Genomic DNA, 21,812 nt, shown 5'->3' on the forward strand with positions numbered 1-21,812 from the left:
GCTGAGACTCACACGCACACGCACCGCATCACCACCCGCTCGAGGCTCCAGGGCCATGTAGGGCAGACCGGGAGCAAGTGCTGGAGATTACCGTTCCCGCTGTATGGTCGACGTTGCTGCACGGTGCAAGCATCCCCCACCCCTACGTAGTTGAGCCTAGTCCCTTGAGCTTCATTCGCGCTCGAGATCGCCCCAGGCATTCCATCACTCTGCCCGTTTTGGCGCACTTGGTGTGTCCTGCAGAAGAAGGCTGCGGGACTGGTTATTGCCCTTCGTTGCAGCTTCATTCCTCCTGTGACGCGCCGGTCGCTCCTCTGCCATTACCCGCAGTACTTGTAATCATCCCCGACGGCCTCCTGTCTCGACCTGGACCCCGACCTCTGACCTCTGACCTCACCCGTCCTGCGCGCCACACCCGAACACCCATCGCCCAGTATCCTTTGCCTGCTTGGAAGTAATCGCCATGGTCGCCGACGACTTGTACGAGAAGGCGCTGCCTGTGCTGCAGGACGAGGCCCTGGATGAGGAGGACAAGACGGACAAGCTCGAGGAGCTGATGCGCAAGGAGACCAACCTCACGGGCAAATCACTCGAGAACATCGTCCTGGACTGCCTGTGGCGCTATCGCGACGCCGGCAGCTTGTCCAGCTCTCCTCCGAGCCGCCATACCATCATCCGCCGGCCCTCGCCAGCTCCCTGGCAGGCCAATCGCGCCCCTACTCCTGTCAACGCCTCGCCGCGCATGGTACACCCTCCGCCGGGCTTCCCCATGCCACCTGGATTCGCGCGCACAAAGTCGTCCACCGCGTCCCCCTTTACTTCCCCGCGACCCTCGCCTCGCCTTGCTTTTTCCACACCGCATATCCCCCACAGCCCCAGCCTGAGCGCATACCAGTTCAGCGAATGTGCAAGTCCCAACACCGAGTCGTATGGCGACCTCGATGGCCACTCCGTCGACTGGCTAGTCAACGATGACGCCGCGAGCACTGAGTCGTCTCTCCTGGGCGACGGCACGCTCAACGGTGCCGCGGCCGAATGGGTCCAGCCCCAGACCATGGACATGGGCCCATACGACATGTTGCGCTCGATTCTCAGGGACGACCGATCAGACGAAGAGCTAGAGAAGGTCTTGGAGGCCAATGGCTACGACCTCAGTGCCGCTCTCCTCGCACTCATGGGACAGCAACTGGACGTACAACAACTCCCTACCACGCCCTCCGAGCACCCAGGATACGTCATCGGGAAGTCTATGAGCCCAGCATTCAGGCCTAGTACACCCGTGGGCCAGCAGAAGAGCAACATCGTGTGCAAGTACTTTCTGTCAACCGGACATTGCGCGCGAGCAGACTGCAGATTCAGCCATGACACCAGCAAGACGTTGTGCAAGTAGGTATATACACAGCTCTCTAGGTAGTCCAGGCTAACACCCAATACAGATACTTTCTGAATGGAAACTGTCTAGCTGGCGATACATGCCTCTTCTCACATGACCCCTCTGCGCTCATGGCTCGTATGGCTGTGTCGGACGTCCAAACTCCACCAATACCCAACTTCCAGATGTCCGATTATGAGTTCCCCACACTCCACTACAACGGCTCTCCCCTAGGCACACCCTCGATAACATCAGCCGCGACCTCTCTGGAACAGCTCTACGGCCTGACAGGTGGTGGCCCCACACGCCCTCCACCAGGACTTAGTCCTTTTGCAAACTTCACTCCCGGAGGCGGTAGCCGCCCGCAGTCTAGAACCGGCAGTCGCCAGACTTCGCGTGCCACCACACCTTCGGTGCTCGCAGTCGACGATAACGACGCTTTCCCTAGTCTGGGTTCCGCTGCTGCTGCTAAGACTGGAAAGCGTCACCACGGCAAGCGAGGTGGACATGGCCATCACAAAGATGCTCCAGGACCTAACAATCTTGCAGATGTCGTTCGCATGTCGCCTGTTCCGGCTCCTGCCACTCCGGCTCGCAAGGGATTGAGACCGACTAAGAGCTTTACAGGCTCTCGTGAGAACAGTGTGGCTGCCCAGGCGATACCCGCTCCTCAGCACATTCCATGGCTGGAGACAGGTGAGAAGGGCAATCAGGCTTATCTCAAAGCTCGCGCCGAGGCTTTCAAGCATGGCAGTCTGCGCAACAAGTTTTTGCAGAGGTAAGCGGCATGCCTCGTCCTACGATATTCCACCGCTAACATACCACAGCGCTGCTCAAGCTTGGAATCGCAGCGATTCGCGCGCGGCTAAAGCTCTTAGTCTTAGGGGGCAGAGTGAGAACAACCTGATGCGTGAAGCTCACCGTGAAGCTGCTCGTATCCTTTACGAAGATCGCAATAAGGACAGCGACGGCTCGAGAGAGCTGTATGTTGATCTTCACGGTACGTCGAGATAGGTCGTGTGTTCATGACGAGACTAACATTACCCAGGTCTGCATCCAGATGAGTCGGTTTCGTATCTCGAAGGCATCCTTCTCAAGCACAGCTCTTCTTCGCGTCCGGTCTACGCTATTACAGGAACAGGTCACCACTCCAAGAACGGCAAGGACAAAGTTGGCAAGGCTATTCGCGGCTTCCTGAACGAATGGCGCTATGCCTTCCGCGAATTTTCTGTCCCTGGTGACCGCAACAATGTAGGTGGCATTCTTGGTATCGACCCGAGTAGCTACGACAAGAGTGTGGCGGAACGGCCGAAGGAATCTGAATCGGATGGAGATAGCGCAAAGAAAGACACGAAGATTCGCATCATGAAGAGAGATGATGTAATAGATGCGCCGAAAGGACCGAAGCGTACTGCTTGATCTGATTGAGTGGAAGTGGGGTGTGCCCAGTAGGTAGCATGAAATAAGAAAGAGTTTACTTCATTAACTGTCTTCTGATCTGGTCTTCGTTAAGGCGTTGCGGTTAATGTGTTGCCGCACCACGTTGAAAAGGAACCTTTGCAGGTGCGCTGCAGTCTACGTTGTTATCAGAACGGAAGTCAGCAAACTATTAACTTGATGCAGATTTCCAGGTTGTTTGCTTCTATTCACGTCTATAGGTGGTGTCCAGTCTATCCCTTGATGGGGTGGCGGAGATGTGCCAGCTCGGTGAAGCTGCTCGACTGAGGAAGCCACACCCAACCTCGTGCCTGCTTCTCTCGTCTGGACCCACCATCGCGTCGCGAATATCGCCTCTCATCTTACGGCGCACACAGCCAGTCATTCTCGTCACCTCTCATGTAGCGTATTCTACTTGGCCTCACCGGCAACATCACCTACCCTCATCACCGCATCGTACTAGCTAACGCATTGACGTCACTGATTCGCATCCCCTCGCAATGGGTCCCAGAAGACCTAGTTCGGCGACAGATGTCGACTCACGTATGCCGTTCGCATCGGCGGAGGCGCTGCTATGGGGGCCAGAGATGAAACAACAGCACGCCCACCTGCTCACGGAGATGCGAACACTTCAGAAGCATCATGAAGAATACGAAGCCCGCATCAGATCTACCGAACACGTTGCAGAGGCTGCCGAAGCTGCTACATCGAGGGTCCGACACTTGGAGCAACAACTCGCAGCGATCGAGGCCGAAGATGACGACAAGGCTTTCGAGAAGTGGGCAGCAGGCGAGATGACGCGCCTCGGCATCTTCGTCGACACGAACAAGCACGTCAGGCAGAAGCAGATCGAGCTGGACAGTGTTGTGTCTCATGCTGTGGACGATCTCGACAAGCTCAAACATGTCCCTAGAGAACTGAAGGGTGTTCTTCGACGTCTTGATCTTCTCGAAGCTGGTCGTAATCAAGACGCGCGTCGGATCAAGAGTTTAGAAGAAGAAGTCACCCGGCTCAAATCTACGCGGCAGGATCCCAACTCCAATTCTAACACCGCTGGCCCACAGACCGTTTCCAGGCCTCAGCATGGCATGCTGAGATCTATGACACCGTCTCAGTTACCCAACGCCGAAACTTCAGAAGCAACAAGTGACACGGACGATGAAGACCTGATACTCATGCCGGGTTCTGTACGTGAAGAGATTCAAGTACCCCAGAGTCCAGAGATAAGACAGAGGCAAGAGCGACCTTCGCAACGACCTTTTGTAACGCTAACGACTATTTCAGGGGACCAGTCGATACGTCTACTCCAGCTGTGCCTCCAGGTCATCCAGTGAAGTCAGCAAGACAGAGACTGATGCAGAGACCTTCGATCCACAACTCTATGTTGCCACATCTGGCAGAGGAACAGAGACAAATCCGAACACCTGCTCCAAAATCGGATCAATCAGTATATGCTGCTCCAGTTGCGACACAGCTGGTCTATCACAGCCGCCCTACTCATCCTTCGCCCCCGGCTCCGGTCCCAGCCCCAGCCCCAGTGCCGGTTCCTACACGAAAGCCTCGCCCACGTGCCAGAGTCGCCCCGCCTCCAACACAGTTGACCGACAAAACCATCACACGGAAGCGAAAGCAGCCTACAAAGGAGCCCCACACTCAAAGGCTGACTCGCGCTCAAGCCAAGAAGATTCAAGAACAGGATGCTCAAGAGCGGAAGCCTCATGTAATAGGTAGCGAATTACTCCTCCCACCAACACAGTTGGTCGAGCCAGCTCTTTCATTGCGCAAGAAGCAAAAGACTGCCCATGATCAAGGATCAGACCATATCAAGTCCAGATCCAGCACAGCGATACGTCCCATTGGCAGAGCTCCAGCAACCGCAAAGCGCAATGCTGCTGCAAATCAAAGCAAGAATACGGCGATTGAACCCACTCAGTTGGTAACGAGAAGTCCTGCCAAGTCGAACATACCTAAAGCCACCACTTCCGCCGCCAAGAGGGTGAATCGTTCCCCAGTTCGACCGAGCGCTGCCAATGAGGAGCAGCGAAAGTCACTCGTTGTTGTACTACGCAGTCCGCAGAAAGTGACAGGGATTGCACATAGCGAGAGCGATGATATGCATACCACTGTGGCAGACAGAGCTAAGAAGTCACCTCGCAAAGCAGCAGCAGCGCCACTGTCACGTTTGAAGGCCATTCCTAAGCCTTCGAGCTCTCGCAGTACGGGCAGCCGAGTTGAGCTAGCTGTTGGGTCTGGCACTAGAAAAAATCCTCTTAGGACGAAACAAGAGGTATCGGAACTCGATGATTTTTGGTATCCATCGGAAGCAAACGAGCCTCATTGATTGCCTTCGATTAGGGAACTGACTCTATGTCTCGCTGAACTCGTACAACCCCTCGCGATCCGCAACTGGCACCTCCAAGTTTGCCTCTTCGATGTCTTTTCCATCGACCTTCAGCCCTGCACGCATAACGTCACCCGTTTTCACTGGGCCCACACCCTTGGGGGTTCCCGTAAGTACGATGTCGCCCTTCTCCAGTGTCATGACCCTGCTAATGTCGCTCAGCTGTCTCGGGATTCGGAAAAGCATCAGCTCAGTGTTGTCAGACTGCTTCATTTCGTTGTTGACTGAGAGCCAAAGGTGTGCTTTCTGTGGGTCTGGGATTCTGTTTTTCGCGATGAAGTTGCTGATGGGCATGAACGTGTCGAAGCCTTTTGCGATAGACCATGGGAGTCCTTTTCTTTTCGCCTCGTCCTGCACGTTACGAGCTGTCATATCGATAGCGAGAATGTAGCCTGGTCGTGGATGTCAGTCGGATGGATCTCGATATACTGTTATATCTGGCTGGATGTATGGCGTTCTAAGTACCTTCGATAGCATCCATAGCACCCTTGGTATCTTCAGGATGTAGATCCCTCAATGTCTTTCCCATGATGAGACCAAGCTCAACTTCATAGTGCATGTTTACACCACGTGGGCGTAGGACTGGGCCAGCGCCTGGCAGCAAGATAGACGACGGTGGCTTCAGAAAGAAGAAGGGCTGCTTAGGCGTAGCACTCGACAACTCCTTGATGTGGTCTGCATAGTTTCTGCCTATGCACATGACCTGTCACATGTTAGATTGCACGAAGAGCGTCTTTGCTAAATGTCTTCCGTTCAATGTTCCCAAGCTCAAGCTTCATAACACGTATGCCAGAGAGACAGCATATGCCTTCACATGTGACGACAAGTGAGCAACTCTACAACTGCAGCCCTCACTTTCACGCGACTTCTCAACCCTTTCTTCTTCTCTTAATCCGTTGATAGCGCGAACATGACACGAAATCACGTACCTTGCGGCAATTTGCCCGGATAGCCTGGATACTCGCCATAATGATAACCAACGAACGTATTCAAGACAATGACCCAAAATCACGCAGAGATGATTGAGAACAAAAGTCGCACACCGTCTTCGGCAAAGTACTTAGCCGGCAATTGACGGGAGTTTTGATCTGGGCCCCTGCCCGCCACGGGGAGCTGGGAACCGAGATGTGGGGTGAACGTCAGAGCTTCCAGGCCACATGCATCCCACTTGCGCTCGCATCGCAACCAAACTATCAGAACCCGCACACGCTGCATTACACAGCTGTTACCAAACACGCCGAACCAAGCTTCCCGTCAGCAACAGCAGAAATGGCGCAAACCCAAGGAAACACAATGCAACTCGCGGAAATACTATCCGACCTCGTCTCCCTGCGCGTCTGTGTACATTGCCCTCCCTACACCAACAAACGTATACCCTTTCTAATCCAGATTCGCATGTAGGACCCCGCCGCAGCACTCGCCCTCGTATCCGCGCACGCGAATGCCTCTACCTCCACGTCACTCCCATCTTCTCACGATGCCGCCGCAAAGACACCAATAACAGACCCAACAACGACAACAACGGTGGACGATGAGCAAGACCCAGAGCTGAAGCGCGCAAAAGACCTACTGAAATTCCACTACGAGGTTAAGGAGGCGCATAAGAGGGGCGAGTTGGGCAGAGGCCTGGAGGAAGCGAGGAGTTTGGTTAGGAAGGCTGTTGGCGGGTGAAGAGGGTTGAGGTTGAGGATGAGATTACAAAATAATGAGTGCAAGCATAGAGAAGTGCTGGGGGAAGCCCAGCGCGAGAAGATGGGACTCTGCGGCGAAGGTCAAGAGCGAGCCTTGTCTGGGGTCAGGGTCGATAGCAGAGCTTGTGCGGTGGGCATTGAGGAGACGGAATGGATGGGAACGCCAATACGGAGGAAGACATTGTGGTATCTACATACACGTCACTTCATGTCATCAGTAACTTCTTGCGCGGAGTTGCAGTATACAAGACAGAATCTGAACAGGAGACACCAGGTGCATCTCGTGTACTGTAGTCTACATCGATAGATGGGAAGATTTTATTGAGGGCTCCAGGGAATTGTAGCCGTCTGGGCTACCTTTGTATCAACACAGCAACCTTCTTACACGTGTTGTAGTACGCAAAGAAGAGTATGCTACGAGGGGTTCGATCTTTATCATGTACGGTATGAAGCAGAGAAGAGGCGTTACACGTGAATGAAGACAAGGGTAATGATGAAATTGAGCTACGAGTAGCATCTACATAGGGGTAGGTAGTCAAAGCCAGGTGGAGGGTATTCTTAGGTGGACTTGAAGTTCGCCACCACGATCCAAATACCAATCTTCCAATTCACTTCAAGATCCCGCAGCCGCGAGCATGGCATCGGCAATGGCCTTGACGTCCTCACCAGCCTTCTTCTTCTGGCGAAGAAGCACCATTATAGGGACGGACTCGGGCGGTGCGCGCATTGCTGCGAGAAGCTTGACTTTGTCGCGTTTGCGGGTTTTGCTGGTGGATGTTAGTATGAAAGTAAGGGTAGTGTAGTATAGCGATATCGGAGGAGGAGCTAGTGTACTCACGTGGCAGTAGTGGCTACGGAAGGGGCTGGTGCCTCAGTTTCTGCTACAGACGGTGCCGGTTCGGGCGCAGGCGCTTCTGGAGGCTGAGGAGGCAGGTCTTCGGTCTCTGCGGCAGTGTATGCAGGTGCTGCTTCCGGTTCGGGTGCTACTTCTGCTGGTGCTTCTGGCTCTACTGCCCTAGACACCGGTGCGACCTCGGGTTCAGTCGCCGGTGCTGCCTCGGGCTCTTCCGCGACAGGTGGTGCGGGTGGAGGTTCTGTTGGTGCATCTGGAACTGGTTCAGATGGTACCTCCGGTTCGGCTGCACTCTCAACAGGCGCGGGCGTAGGTTCAGGCTCGGCAGCTGGTGGTGGAGGCTCTACAGGTTCTGTCTCAACGGGCTCTGTAGCAGGCACCTGCAACGTTGGCTCTGCTTCCGGCTCAGGTTCTGTTGATGTAGCCTCCTCGGGTGTTTCAACTTTGGGCTCTGCAGCTGGTGGCTCTGTTGTCGGCTCCTCGGGGACAGGTTCAGGTGCAGGATCTGCCGAACGCTGGACTGGAGCAGGAGCAGCTTCGGGCTCTTCAGCTGGAGGCTGTGCTGCTGGCTCTTCCGGTGCGCCCTCAGGTGTTGGTTCAGCGGCAGATTCAGACGGCTTTTCCTCAGGGGGCTCCTCTACAGGCTCAGGAGGTTCGGTTGCAGCTTCAGGCTCTTCGGCTGGTGGGTCTGCTGGTGGTTCTTCGGGGGCAACTTCAGGTTCTGTATCCGGCCCAGGTGCAGGATCTGCGGGAGGTTGATCCGGGGTAGGCTCAGCTTCAGGCTCAGCTGCAGGCTCAGCTGCAGGCTCTTCTGGGGTAGCTTCAGGTGCCTCTTCAGCAGGTCCATCAGTCTGAGCTTCACCAGGGCCCTCCTCTGGTGGATTGGGAGGAGGTTTGAAATCGAGTTCCGGTGGTTCTGGCTCATCATCTGGCTCAGGTGCAGCTGTGTCGGTGTCTTCAGGATATGGGTTAGGAGGCGGTTCGACAGGCAGTGGTGGTACGGGTCTGCCATGATGTCCGGGCTTCGCAGGCTTGTGAGGACGTTTGGGCTTGGTATGCTTCTCGGGTTGCTCCACAAGAGGCACGTCCGAAGCCGCAGCTTGGCCCGCCATGACAAGTGCGGATGGAATTAATGATAGACGAGAGATGCTAAGGAGGAGCTATGAGAAGCAATTCGAGCGGTGAGATTGGACGCGGGAGAAAATGGTATGCTGGCCCAGGTAAGTGGATGGTTGTGGCCACATCCTATTTGATCGAGATAGCTTGACTCTGGAACAGAAAGAGAAGCCTTGACCCAAACATCTTGATCGGGTGACGGCAGGAAGAGATGCGTAAATACAGCAAGTACGCGTTCAGCCTTTCCCAACTTGGACTGCTGAGTTTAGCGATCGCGGCCACTGCATGATCGCTTTCGACACGGATATCGAGCGGGTCGAGATTGGCGAGTTCTACTATTTCCGGAGCTCTTACCCTGCCGACTTCGACGAGATAGTAGAGGAGGCTGGAGATTCAGGCGATTTGTCATCTACAACAGAGAGAGCGGGAGCCACCCAAAGACCCGCCTGAGCACAGCGGAGCCGCCTACTTCTTAAAGCCTTAGCTTGTGTTTCTATTCCTGATGGATGAATGGAGTCGATGCCGGAGCAGATCCCTTTAAGGCGATGCGCTTCGTCATCGTTTCCGCGGTGGCTGTGCGACTGATGAGGGAGGTAGCCACTGCCGCTGAGCTGCCATTCGTTAACAAGCAGTTCTATGAGCTGTGCTGGATGAGACTGCGTCTCCATCTAGGCCAGCCGCTGCGGCAGTATCAGCGAGTCTTCCTTGAAGATGCCGCCGTGAGACATGAGGTTGTGTTATTATAAAACGTGCTTACTACGTTCCTAGTGTGCGACTGTCTGCCGGCGGTAGCTTATATAGATATGCGGTCCGCGCTCTACCTCAAGACATGCAGCACGCATCGCATCTTCAATCTTTGATGTTGTTCGAAGGTGAGTACAGTAGACTCATGCCTATGATAGCAAGGCCTTGTATCTCGAGCGTACCACCTTATTCAAGGAAAACTCTAAACACTGTGGAGCCTACATCAAGATAAAAACATGCAAAGTAGGTAACCTAACGTCAATGTAGGCTCTAGACCTGTTCGGATTTTCTTTTTTATGAGGTGGTACGCTCGCAGCAATGCAGTGTTTGCCGCGGATCGCGGTCTGTAGTGTCTGAGTTCAAGATGTGGCAGGGAAAGCGTGAGGGTTGGGACGGGTGACGACAGCGTTAGCGTCGGTCGTACCTGCATGAACGACGTAATTCCCGGTGGTTGCCGCCAAGCCCGCAGATGGGCCCGCCCGAGCTCCAGCTTTCACTGTCGCGAACTCGTCTTCCCGCACACGCGTCACCCCATTACTCTTGCAACTGCACACTATCTCAAGTCCTCAAAATGGCGCTCAGCATCGATCAGAAGCGCCTCAAGGCGACAAAGTTCCCTCCCGAGTTTGACAAGAAGGTCGACATCGAGAAAGTCAACATCGACCTGATGAAGAAGTGGATTGCTAACAGGATCACCACTATCCTCGGTGACGAAGACGACATTGTGGTCGAGACGTGCTACAATCTCATTGAGCAGAATCAATTTGTCAGTAACCCTCCAGTTGACACAACGGAATGTTTGCTGACGGACGCAGCCCAAAATCAAGGAAATCCAGATTCAGCTCACGGGCTTCCTCAACAAGGAGACGGCACCTTTCTGCAAAGAACTATGGGATCTCATGCTGAGTGCGCAGGATAGTCCCATGGGTGTGCCCCGAGAATTGCTCGAAGCCAAGAAAGCCGAATTGCAACAGGAGCAGGTAAGTTAGGTCGGAGGCTTGCTCATTTACCATCGCTGACAACTCGTAGCTTTCCAAAGCCGCTGCCGATGCTCGTCGTGCCGAAGAACAAGCGCAGAACGCTATGATTGACTCGTTCCGTCAGAGCGAGCGTCCGGAACGACCCGAGCGTGGCCCTGAACGTGGCCGTGGCGGAGGAGGAGGACGATACCGTGGTAGTGATCGTAGAGGACGTGGAAGGGACTTTGACAGAGGACTGCCGCGTCGCGATCGCGACTCAAGATCACCACCGTATGTCCTTCGCATTTACACTGAAGATCAAGACTGCTGACATGTGACAGGAGACGAAGACCCTCCCCACCGAATCGCGAGCGCGATGTCTACATACCTGGAGGAGGTCGTGGTCGCGGGCGTGGAGGCCGTCGCGACAGGTCTCGCGAGCGTCGTCGCTCACCCTCGGGCAGTCGTTCTGCATCTCCACCAGCTCGTCGTATACGTCGCTCACCATCGTCAGAACCCTCTCGATCTCCACCACCACGACGTCGACCGCGGCGTTCCCCGTCAGCTGACCGCTCAAGATCTCCTCCTCGTCGTGCGCGTCGTCGGTCTCCTTCCCGTAGCAAGTCTCCACCTGCAAGACGAAGGAGAGACCGGTCTCGAAGCCGGGACAGCAGGAGGCCACCTAGGCCCATTTCGCGATCTAGTTCCCCACCAGTCAGAAACAAGTCGAGCTCACCAGCACCCAGGCTGCGATCACGTTCGCGATCACGAACTCCTCCCCGCCGCCGGCGTCGCTCCCCATCGAGCTCTATGTCTATAAGCCCTGCACGACCGCGGCGGCGCAGACGTTCTACTTCGTCTGGGGCCGATTCAAACGGTTCTCGCGCCGACATCAAAAAGCGTAAACGATCCGTTAGCTCTAGCAGGTCACGATCTCGCAGCAAAACCGGTAGGGCTAGACGTCGTGTCACTCGCTCACCCACAGGATCACCGGCTCGTGAGGGTACTCCCAAGTCATAGGCTGTCTATAAGCACGCTCTCTGCAAAGCATGCTTAACGGGACCGCGTTCTTCCTATGCAGAAGCGAAGCGGTGTTGGCGGTGCCGCCCAGTGAAGAGAGCATACGATCGATGCAAGCCCCCGCCATTTAAGTTTGAAAAGCAAGGGAAAAGGCGACTATGATCGGTTTAATCGCTGCTTCCCTCTAAACGCTTGAATCACATCCTTGCCCACGCGCCATGGAGGACCTCAAAACATGATGATATGGATGGATAGAGAATGTCTGTACTGCAACTACGCCCATTAATATTCCGATGGTCATTTGTACTCTAGACCGTTTTACATATCGCAACCCTGAGCATTCATTTCCAATCCTCATTCTACTACGTCCCTGACATTAATGCGGTGTATTGCATACTTCTTCGCGGCTTTCGCGTAGATACTAGTATACGCTTCTCGGCGCGATATATGTCTCGGGCTTCGGCGTGGCGCTGCGGCGCTATGACACAGTAACACACGCATGCAAGGCCGTTCGCGGAGGTACAAGGTGTGACCTGTGATCCGGTACTTTTCCATGGCCTTGCCATGTGGCCTCCCGTGGCCAGAGCGGAACCTTAGTGCCTTCCGGGGTCATCGGCGCGTGGTGAGACCTGTAGTCTTTTGCAGAAGTTCAGTCATCAAAACCGCGTTTCGTGACTTCATCCTTTGCGCCGTTTACACTGTGCAGCTACGACACTAATGTCGTCAAGCTTTCCTAGAATAATGTCAGCAGAGAACCTCGCGCATGTAGCTAGCTGTACGTACCTCCTTCAATAGACAGGCCCTCATCAATCGCCTTCTCCATATACGGACTCTCGGCAAACGGGTCTTGAGCAATCTCTCTCGCAGCATTGACCAGCTGCTGCGCTACGAATTGCATACCATCAGCATAAGTCTGATCTTCTGTATCTTTCTCCTTGTCACCGTTCCACTTCTCCATGCTTTCGCAGATGTTCTCTACGATTTCATGTTCCCACAGGTTATCTACTACGCCATCCGACATTGCCAGGACGACATCTTCTTCCTGAATCTCTACGCAATCCATGGCTGCGTTGTTGTCCGGAGTGTCTGGACTATTAGTCCCTAACTGCCGCGGGCAATCGAACCAGTGCCACTGCTCTTGCGTTTTGTATATGACCTCCTTGCTACTCGGTCGTATAACGAGGATCTGGGAATCGCCTAGTTGCGTTACGTAGAGTAAAGGGTGGTCGGGTTGCTCGTTATCTGCACCGAGAAGCGCTCCGCAGGCGGTGGTCGTGCCGTGCCATTCGTTGGGCGAGGAGGTCGCTTGCTTTGTGAGTTCGTATGCGGTCTGGAGGTATGTGACGGGGTTTGGAGGTGAGGTGGAGGAGTAGGATGCGCTCTCGATTTCGAGGGACCAGAAATGTGCGATTAGGCGGGACCATAGACTGCAGAGTATAGTTAGCACTTGTACATCTTGAAGCGACCGGGTGGCACGCGACTTACGCAGCATGACCCTTTGCTCTTGTTGCCCATGCGCCCACGCCGTCGTTCGCTGCAATAAAGCTCTCACTGACCAGCACCGCATCGTCCCCGTTTGTGACGCCTCTTATCATCTGCCCGTTGACAGTCGGCCGGCGATCACGACTCTTGTTATGCGTACTCAGGGGCTCAGAGAAACTCGTCGAAGGCAGCGACAGAAAAGGCGGAGGAAACGGCCGCGAAGGCCTTTTTGCGAACAGCGCATATCCAGCCTCGAAGTAGAAAGGCAACTTGGACTTGGGCGGCGCAGCGTTATCAGGAACAGGCGTAGTCGTGCCAGCGCCCGTTTGCGCTTTGGACGCTTGCTGAGAAGACCATCTCAAACGTTGCGGGGAGACGATCACAGGCGACTTTCGTTGTGCGAGTCTCCAGGCTTGTGATGGTTGGTGCTGGAGGAGGGGTCTACTGCGCATGCGAAAGGAAGGTGCGAGCATGCCAGCGATGGAGTATGCAGAGAAAGAAAAAGTTCTGTTGAGGACTTTTGCGTCCAGAAATGTTCAACCCAAAAAACCATGCGGAGCCGTCGCTCTACCTTCCGGTGTGTGGGGAACCCGAGAATGCGGTTTGCGCATGGCGACCATGGATCGGGAATGTGAGGACATGAGTCAGCAAGTGGTATTGCCGTCTACCATGACGTGTGGGGGAGTCGACGGTTCACATCGCGCGAGAAACGGCCATGTAAAGATTAAGGAGATTTAACATAATCGAGTAAGGTTGCACAGACATGATCTACGGGACATGATCTTGTACACGTTTTTAGGTATTAGTGCAGCGTGGACAGGCTAGAGATCATCACTACCTCTGGCGCTGTCGCAGGGCCTGATACGCCTGGGTACTGCAAACACGTATTTATAATATTTTGAAAGAGCATGTGTCGTAGATGACTACTTTCTGAGGATCATCGTCCTCCAAGCCGTGTTGAATTGAGCTTCCATAGCATTGCCATAGGGTATACCAGATAAACGCCTGCAATGCATCCTGTGAGGTTATTCCATTGCCCATCACTGAGCATCCCAAGCCAGCTTATGCCCTCCTCTTCGCAAAATTCTCCAGATCCGCCCGTGTAGCCACGCCCAGGACGAACTTCCTGCTCGCGTCTGTCACCACCGCAAACTCCTGCTTCCCGCTTCCGTCTACCCCGCCGGCGAAGAACTCCTCGAGCTCTTCCAGAGGCGTCTCGGTGGTGATGACCTTGTATCGCCTGCCGCGACGTTGGAACTTGTGCATGGCAGCCTCAACTGGGTCGCTGTCCTTGACTTTACCCTCTTTGAGGAGTTGCTGGAGATGGGGGATGCTGATGTAGCCGAGTAGGGCGCGGTTCGTTTGCGAGATGACTGTGAGGTGTGTGTAGTCGCGCTCAAGACCGGACATGAGCGCCCATGATATGGGGTCCGAGGGCTGGATGGACAGCGCAGGCGGGGGGTCAAGGTCTTCTACGGTGGCCTGCGGGTCGTTAGACCTGGCATGCTGGGTAATCGAGCATACATACACCACGGTATTTGTCCGCCCATAGTGCTTGGTAGTCGCTGGTAGAGGTGCCGTTGGCGGTGGGCGCTTCAGTTGCCATTGTTCTGGTGGGAAGATATTGCGGGGATGTTTGTTACGCAACTTTCAGAGGAAAGCTAGGGATGCAGATCGCCGGGTCCTCGATTGCCTTGCGCTAGTAATTGCAGCATGCGCGGACCGGGCTCTAGCGGGTAAGGCTTTTGCAGTACCTGTGTGTGTTTCAGAACGTATGACAGATGTTCTAGCCGGCCTGCAAGCACCTGCGTAAGCCTACCCAGGTACGGCCGCAGGTATCCTGATTGCACCCTCGACATTGCCGTCTGATCGTCCCGACTAATCCGCTTTCCATGCTACATCCTTCACGTGTCAGCTTGGTCTTCGTGACCAGATTGGACTTTCAGACTGCGGCTCTTCTTAGGGCACACATGGTTTTGCAGCGCTTAAAGGTACACGTGATGGCCGGTCCACTAGCGACAACCACAGGTCTCGCTCGTGGGAGCCGCCCGCTTCGAACACCATCAACGCCCTCACATCGCGAGCAAGTCCATGTCTTGCATCATTCATGTGCAGATTTCGCATATCCGCTCTGTACTCTTAATATTTATGTACCGCACGACGACCACACGATGGCACTACCAGCGCACCACTGCCCCTCGATCGCCCACGTAAACCGGTCGGACGAACGACAATCGCATACATCGCACTAGTAACCATATCGGACGAAGGCATTGATGGATATGGGGACCGCATGGCTGAGGCCTCGATACTGGCCTGGTGCTGGCCCCCGTGCCTTGGCTCTGTGAAAGCCGCTTTGACGAGGCCTCTTGTCGGGGCGCTTTATGTTCGGAGGTCGCGACAACCATCATGATCATCATCATCGCATACCACAACAGGGGACATTTTCGTATTGGGTCTCTCGGTATTGCTTCGCACATATCCAAAAAAGGAACGCTGCCGGCGACTGAATTACTCGAGGCGATAGAAAGCAAGCCATCTTGCTTCACAGCATTTGCACGATATCGGATCACCAGACAATGGTCAAGCATGGGTCTACACCTGGAAGCGATATACAACCGTGTTACCGCCGTGGGCATTACACAAGAGACGGCAGATGCAGGCTTATCGATAATCACGCGGATGCGGGCCACCCCCGTCTCGGACTATGACAATCCGGGGAAGCCTTCCATCTAGGGGGAACCATTCTCAATCCTGACTGAAGATACTACTGACCCTATGTCTTATTCTAGGAAATCTGTCATGCGCAACAGATGTGCATCCCTTGTTTATCCCCGGGTTCTACAAGGTGATCCAGACAGTACGGGAGCATGGCCATTCCTAGGTCTCGCAGTGTTGTTTCGAATACCGCTGTCGAGGCTCAAGATTCTGGCCATTAGCACGTTAATGATTGCGCTCCTATCCCGTATTTGAGTTGGTTACAGATCCTCTCCGATGCATACTTTCCCTGCATATCGTACGCAAAGTCCCGCTGTTGTTACCTTTCCAATTCTGTACAGGGCATCTTCATTTACATTGCGCCTTCACTCACTCGAGAAAGACACGTCTGAGAATTCGGATAAGAGATGGAACTTGTGCGATCTGTACAGGGATACAGTGACGTAAGAACCGGCCTGTATTGAAGTACGCAGCCAGGTTAACGAGTTCATGATGCCCGAAAAGTAGATCCGAGGAACAGCAAAGCTTCAATCATCATGGGACTGACACAGCATGATGGTCGGTCTTTAGAGGTGGGGTTTACTGATATCGTCTATCATACTACAAGGTCTCTCTGAAGCGCCTTGGAGACGTCGCGGTGTACTTCATCAAGGTAGAAGTACCAAACTTCCATAACGCCAGCTTGACTGCGAGCTCAAATCCTGGCCATCTCATCCAATCTAGGTAATGTATTCATCTGCACCCAAGTTTGACTGCGCAGCTAGAGCTGTCGCGCAGGAGAGAGGTCGCGAAGGCATAGGGGACAATGGAGCTGGCAGGGTCGTTGGCTTTGTCTCGATGGTAAGATCCGGAATTTTGGTAAAGTGCAGGCTAGACTACGGTGAGTGTTTCTTTGTTTTATCTAAATTCAACAATACTTAAGCTGACGATGTTCTAGTAGTAACCGAAATGCAAAATACCCTGACAAGCCTACCCTGAGCACGTCCAAAACCCCGCAGCTCAGCGTTCTCACTTGGTGCCACGCAACTTAGCCGCTCATATCTCACCATCGTCGCAACACGAGCGTCATCTTCTAGCGACGAGCACACTGACCTCACAGAACGAGAAAGAGCTGGGAAAGGTGGTCTCAACAAGTGTCGCTGCCATCGGCCTGCGCTCTTACCTCGAGGGATTCGTCTAGCTCGTCAGTGGCGGCTTCTCAGTCACAGCCGATCGACCGCTCACCGTAGCTCATCAAAGCGAGAAAGGCATAATCGAAAGAGCTGCGCCGACGTGGAAAAACCGTCACTTTCGCATCATCAGCAAGCTTCGTGCACAAGTATCAGAACAGTGGGTTTGCTTGGCCGGAGGCGCGGCTGCTCTCAGGGCTGTACTCCTGCACGGACCCAAGTCATCGCATCGCGCGAAACCTCCCACGACGCAGCAAACACGCCACACTTGCTGCAACATTACCAAAACTTCACCGGTGCCTAAACGAACGAATCCCAATTACCTCGCGCTTTTTCGAACGCGATAGCTCGTGTGGTGCGTGCAAGCCGAAGAACGTCACGTGCTGCGCCTGGCGTCGCTGGAAAGTTCAAGAGTTGCGTCTCCGATCTCTTCTTTCTTGCCCTCCCCACACCACCACAATACGACCCAACCACCTCACCCACCGCGCACCATCGATCTACCCGGTCGACCATCAATCACGCGACACTGCCATCGCGCCCGACACATCGACGAGGTAATTCGCGAATCTGCGCCTCCCTTACGCGTCGACACGACATCGTACAAGCGTGAGCTCGACTCGCACAATGGCGGACGAGGCCAACCCACCCGTGTCTGCGGACACCACCAACACTGCTGAACTGCCGACGCGTTCTTCAGACGCTGTTGCAGAGCCTGCTGTCGCTGAGGTAAAGCCGGCTGAGGACGGTGTCATAGCCACCTCAGGTGTCGCCGAAGGTAACCAATCATCTGCTCGTGAAATTTACAGGGCGCAGTAGCTAACGCGATCGCGAACTAGTTCCCGAAGACGACGCTGCTCAAAAAGACGATGCCGCGAAGGAAGACGTCACTGCTGACGCGCAGGCAGAGCCAACCACGGCCAGCGACGACGCAGGTAAGTCCAGCCATGCGTGATTCCGAGCCTCGGGCTACCAGCGTATTACCATCGCGTACTAACCCATCATCTCAGATGCCGCCCCTGCCTCCGACGCGCCAGCAACGAATGGCACCCCAGCACCGAAGAAGGCTGCCAACGGCAAGCGCAAATCAGGCGCAGGTGTCCCCGAGCACAAGAAGAAGACACCGGCTAAGAAGGGAAAGAAGCCGCCACCTGAGCTGCGTCTGAATGTCTCGCCTGGTGACATGTTCATGGTCGCCATGCGGGGCTACCAGCCGTGGCCAGTCATTGTTTGCGATGAACAAATGCTCCCAGAGTCGCTGCTTAGCAAACGTCCTGTCAGTGCTAAGCGCATTGACGGTACATATCGCGAAGACTTTCTCGAGGGCGGCAAAAACGCTAAGGATCGGAGATACCCGGTCATGTTCCTGGGCACCAACGAATTCGCATGGCAGGTCAACACTGAGCTGTTGTCATTCGACATCGAGGAGGTGAAGAAGGACGTGGAGTCTGGCAATCAAGGCAAGAAGAACAAGCAGCTCTGGGAAGCGTATCAAATCGCGGCTGGGGGTCACGACCTGGCACACTTCAAGGAGATGCTGGCTGCCCACGAATCTGCGATGCAAGAAGACGTGGAGCAGAAGGAGCAAAAGAAGAAGGAGAAGGCTGAGAAGTCAGCCAAGCGTAAAAGCACAGCCCCTGACGACTCAGAAGACGTTGAGATGGGAGAAGCTGGCGACGATGCTGCCCCTGCAAAGAAGGCGAAGGCCACTAAGAAGCGCAAGAAGGATGATCAGAGCGATGGCGAGAACGAGAAGGTATGCACCGCATAGACCCGTCGACTTACGCACTCTAATTTGCTTACAGGCTGTAAAGACTCCCAAGATCAAGTTGACGACTGGCAAGACACCAAAGTCCGCATCGGCCGCGAAACCTAAGAAGGAGCCCAAGACTAAGAAGAAGGCGAGTGAAGAAGCTGCGCCTGAAACACCAGAGGAGGCTCCTCTGACCGAAGAGGAGCGGCTAGTGAAGCGCGAGAAGCAAGTTCTCTACCTCCGTCATCGCTTGCAAAAGGGCTTCCTCTCGCGCGACCAGAAACCAAAAGACGAGGATATGACGAGCATGGACGAGTACCTGAAGCAGCTTGAGGCTCACGAGGATCTCGAGGCCGATGTCATAAGGAAAACCAAGGTTCACAAGGTACTGAGGGCGATTCAGAAGCTTGAAACTATCCCGATGGAGGACGCGTACCACTTCAAGCAGCGCTCCAGTGACCTTCTCTCCAAGTGGAATCCTGCTCTGGCGTCTGAGTCTGAGCCTGCTGCTGCCAACGGCGTCAAGAGCGAAGATCGGGAGAAGTCTGAGTCTGCCAAAGACGAGGCGCCGTCTGCTGAGAAGACCACAGAGGAAGATAAGAAGGACGATGCTAATACCGATGCTGCCGTCACCAAGACCGCTGACGAGGATGGCGATGTGCAAATGTCGGAAGCCGACAAAGAGGTCATCAAGGATGCGCCTGCAGCGCAAGAAGATGCTGAAAAGAGTGCAGAAGGCGTCGAGAAGGCGACAGCTGAGCCTGAGACTGCTGCTGCGGCAACAGATGATGCGTCCACCTAAACGCGGCGCGCTCATGAGCAATGAGCAAGGAACTGGCGTCTTCGGCTCGGTTGCGGTTGTCTTTCTGCAGTAACCTGACTGCAATACTGAAGCGCAACGGCTTGCGATGGTTGGTACGAGCATGCCTTAGCAAAACGCGTTCGGCTATCTCTACAGCTGGCGCACCAGCTTTCGTACTTGGACGATAGGGTCATCCGTGTATATACATATAGTGCTGAACAAGCAGGGTTATTGGAGTCCGATGAGAAGACGCGGGCTTATTCTTTGCGACATGCGCCTTCTTTCATAGGTTCTCGGAGATTAGTGAGCTTTAGCGGAGTAAGAGACTGTCTTAGCAATCAATAACACTTGGAGTTATCTCTTGAACATGCCGCTGCTGTTTTTGACAGTGATCACATTGACTACTCTTCAAATCTTTGTTCTCTCTGCGCATGTATCATGGTAATGTGTGGCGCGCGCATCGCGTGGAGCAATGGATGCCCCGCTATCATTATGACGTACTCTTCGCGCGTTGAGCTCCATAACAAAACCATAGCCGCGCAAAGCTCCTCGCAGCTATTAACAACAATCGAGACTCGATACTTTTTGTCGTACAAACACTCAATACATCAATCAACACCCTGAACACTATTTCAAGATGGCCAGCGCAACTAGAAAAGACCTACTCAAGAAGGTCTACAACATGGTACCGCCCATGCTCGAGAGCTTTCACAAAGGTAAAGAATGATCTATGATACTAGCCCCCGACGTGGATTCTAATGTATTCGAACAGGTCAATTGGGTCGTGTAGCTGTCATTGGTGGCAGTGAAGACTACACTGGTGCGCCTTACTTCTCTGCTATGGCATCTGCAAAGCTAGGTTGCGACATGGTAGGAACATCCAGACATTCTCGTATTGAACAACGTGCTCACTTTTCTACAGTCCCATGTAATTTGCGAACCTGGCGCCGGTGCGGTAATCAAGACATATTCTCCCAACCTCATGGTTCACCCATACATGCGTCAATCAAAGAACCTCGCCAAGTCCGAGAGCGCAGACAGCATCACCTCGGAAGTAGTAGCCATGCTATCACGTCTCCACGTCATTGTCATTGGTCCTGGTCTTGGTCGCGATGAACTCATGCAAGAAACCTGCGCACAGGTCATCCAGGAGGCAAGGAAACAGGGCATCCCATTCGTGCTGGACGCCGACGGCCTCTACCTCGCTCAGACAAGGCCGGAACTTGTGGACGGCTGCACTGAATGCATTCTCACACCTAACGTTGTCGAGTTCGCAAGGCTAGCCAAGGCCAAGGGCGTAAATGTCGACGAAGGCGATCCCTCAGAGCTGTGCGCCAAGCTGTCAAAGGCATTCGGCGGTGTCACCATCATTCAGAAGGGCGCCAAGGACTACATCTCCAACGGTTCGCACACACTCGTATCTGAGGGCGAGGGTGGCCTGAAGCGCTCTGGTGGCCAAGGTGACACTCTTACCGGCAGTCTGGCGACCCTATTGGCGTACAGGAAAGCATACCACGACAAGATCTGGGACATTGGCACTGAGATGTCGAGGAGCGAGACGCTTGCTCTTGCGGCGTATGGTGGATCATGCATCACTAGGGAGTGCTCGAAGCTGGCGTTCAAGGAGAAGGGCAGGTCGCTGCAAGCCAGTGACTTGACTGGCCATGTACACACTGCTTTCCTCAACGTCATTGGCGAGAGGGAGGAGACTCCTATGTTGTGAGCTGGAGATGGTTCCGTTCAGGATGATAAAAGCAAGCGTCTATGGCAAAGCACATCTAGTGTCAAAGACTGGCGTTAATGCATAAGTAAATGTAATGATTTGTACAAAATCCTCTTTTCGGTCGCCTTTTTTTCGTGCCTTTGAGCGACATAGCGGTCTTCTGTCCGAGTATATGAGGCCGCTTGATCCTCATACGACTTGCTAAGCGTTGTCAATGATCAGGCAATTTACCAATTCATGTTTACATATGCTGTGCGCGGGCCCCAAATCGCTGAGCCAGACTCCCGCGGTTTGAAGGAGTCTTCGGATACTGGACATTGTGTTAAGTAACTTGGACTTCGATAAGAGGAATTGACAAAAGAGTATGGCAGAATTATGTCCTATCACGTATGTACAGTTTTTTACTCTAATGAAACAAAACTATACGCGAGAATGTACACATCTACCTAGACGAACGTATTGTACTCAACCTAGGTACAGAACAAGATCTCTAGAACCCAACGTACAAGCAGGCTTCCTAGGCAACGTAGTTATTTGCAATTCCCCAGTATCGTGAATGTCCACTCAAGGCTGGA

The 21,812-nt window shown here is 54.0% G+C and overlaps 11 protein-coding genes across 11 annotated transcripts; 7 read left to right on the top strand and 4 right to left on the bottom strand.

The window, feature by feature from the left end:
- Positions 1-463: 463 nt before the first annotated feature.
- J4E92_006759 (uncharacterized protein) lies at positions 464-1,390 on the top strand (the record flags this gene model as incomplete). The annotated part of the gene is made up of 1 exon (XM_051498125.1): positions 464-1,390. One exon carries the CDS (start codon positions 464-466, stop codon positions 1,388-1,390), a length of 927 nt encoding a protein of 308 aa, XP_051351851.1.
- Positions 1,391-1,503: 113 nt separating this feature from the next.
- J4E92_006760 (uncharacterized protein) lies at positions 1,504-2,791 on the top strand (the record flags this gene model as incomplete). Its single annotated transcript, XM_051498126.1, has 3 exons — positions 1,504-2,150; positions 2,200-2,372; positions 2,421-2,791. The coding sequence occupies 3 exons, from the start codon at positions 1,504-1,506 to the stop codon at positions 2,789-2,791; spliced, it is 1,191 nt and encodes a 396-aa protein (XP_051351852.1).
- Positions 2,792-3,309: 518 nt separating this feature from the next.
- On the top strand, positions 3,310-4,143 carry J4E92_006761 (uncharacterized protein; the record flags this gene model as incomplete). The annotated part of the gene is made up of 1 exon (XM_051498127.1): positions 3,310-4,143. The coding sequence occupies one exon, from the start codon at positions 3,310-3,312 to the stop codon at positions 4,141-4,143; it is 834 nt and encodes a 277-aa protein (XP_051351853.1).
- Positions 4,144-5,174: 1,031 nt separating this feature from the next.
- On the bottom strand, positions 5,175-6,178 carry J4E92_006762 (uncharacterized protein; the record flags this gene model as incomplete). The annotated part of the gene is made up of 3 exons (XM_051498128.1): positions 5,175-5,602; positions 5,676-5,913; positions 6,140-6,178. The coding sequence occupies 3 exons, from the start codon at positions 6,176-6,178 to the stop codon at positions 5,175-5,177; spliced, it is 705 nt and encodes a 234-aa protein (XP_051351854.1).
- A 325-nt stretch (positions 6,179-6,503) lies between these two features.
- Positions 6,504-6,881, top strand: J4E92_006763 (uncharacterized protein; the record flags this gene model as incomplete). The annotated part of the gene is made up of 2 exons (XM_051498129.1): positions 6,504-6,551; positions 6,612-6,881. 2 exons carry the CDS (start codon positions 6,504-6,506, stop codon positions 6,879-6,881), a joined length of 318 nt encoding a protein of 105 aa, XP_051351855.1.
- A 633-nt stretch (positions 6,882-7,514) lies between these two features.
- On the bottom strand, positions 7,515-8,866 carry J4E92_006764 (uncharacterized protein; the record flags this gene model as incomplete). Its single annotated transcript, XM_051498130.1, has 2 exons — positions 7,515-7,668; positions 7,740-8,866. 2 exons carry the CDS (start codon positions 8,864-8,866, stop codon positions 7,515-7,517), a joined length of 1,281 nt encoding a protein of 426 aa, XP_051351856.1.
- A 1,319-nt stretch (positions 8,867-10,185) lies between these two features.
- J4E92_006765 (uncharacterized protein) lies at positions 10,186-10,904 on the top strand (the record flags this gene model as incomplete). The annotated part of the gene is made up of 3 exons (XM_051498131.1): positions 10,186-10,380; positions 10,430-10,594; positions 10,644-10,904. 3 exons carry the CDS (start codon positions 10,186-10,188, stop codon positions 10,902-10,904), a joined length of 621 nt encoding a protein of 206 aa, XP_051351857.1.
- Positions 10,905-12,270: 1,366 nt separating this feature from the next.
- On the bottom strand, positions 12,271-13,548 carry J4E92_006766 (uncharacterized protein; the record flags this gene model as incomplete). Its single annotated transcript, XM_051498132.1, has 3 exons — positions 12,271-12,326; positions 12,377-13,020; positions 13,079-13,548. The coding sequence occupies 3 exons, from the start codon at positions 13,546-13,548 to the stop codon at positions 12,271-12,273; spliced, it is 1,170 nt and encodes a 389-aa protein (XP_051351858.1).
- A 589-nt stretch (positions 13,549-14,137) lies between these two features.
- Positions 14,138-14,681, bottom strand: J4E92_006767 (uncharacterized protein; the record flags this gene model as incomplete). The annotated part of the gene is made up of 2 exons (XM_051498133.1): positions 14,138-14,557; positions 14,604-14,681. The coding sequence occupies 2 exons, from the start codon at positions 14,679-14,681 to the stop codon at positions 14,138-14,140; spliced, it is 498 nt and encodes a 165-aa protein (XP_051351859.1).
- A 2,905-nt stretch (positions 14,682-17,586) lies between these two features.
- J4E92_006768 (uncharacterized protein) lies at positions 17,587-19,514 on the top strand (the record flags this gene model as incomplete). The annotated part of the gene is made up of 4 exons (XM_051498134.1): positions 17,587-17,737; positions 17,799-17,894; positions 17,970-18,715; positions 18,765-19,514. The coding sequence occupies 4 exons, from the start codon at positions 17,587-17,589 to the stop codon at positions 19,512-19,514; spliced, it is 1,743 nt and encodes a 580-aa protein (XP_051351860.1).
- Positions 19,515-20,151: 637 nt separating this feature from the next.
- J4E92_006769 (uncharacterized protein) lies at positions 20,152-21,237 on the top strand (the record flags this gene model as incomplete). Its single annotated transcript, XM_051498135.1, has 3 exons — positions 20,152-20,230; positions 20,287-20,384; positions 20,437-21,237. 3 exons carry the CDS (start codon positions 20,152-20,154, stop codon positions 21,235-21,237), a joined length of 978 nt encoding a protein of 325 aa, XP_051351861.1.
- Between the last annotated feature and the right edge of the window lie 575 nt (positions 21,238-21,812).

The sequence above is a fragment of the Alternaria infectoria genome, assembly GCF_024043175.1.
Source record: "Alternaria infectoria strain BMP 0036 chromosome Unknown scaffold_10, whole genome shotgun sequence".
Classification (NCBI taxonomy): domain Eukaryota; kingdom Fungi; phylum Ascomycota; class Dothideomycetes; order Pleosporales; family Pleosporaceae; genus Alternaria; species Alternaria infectoria.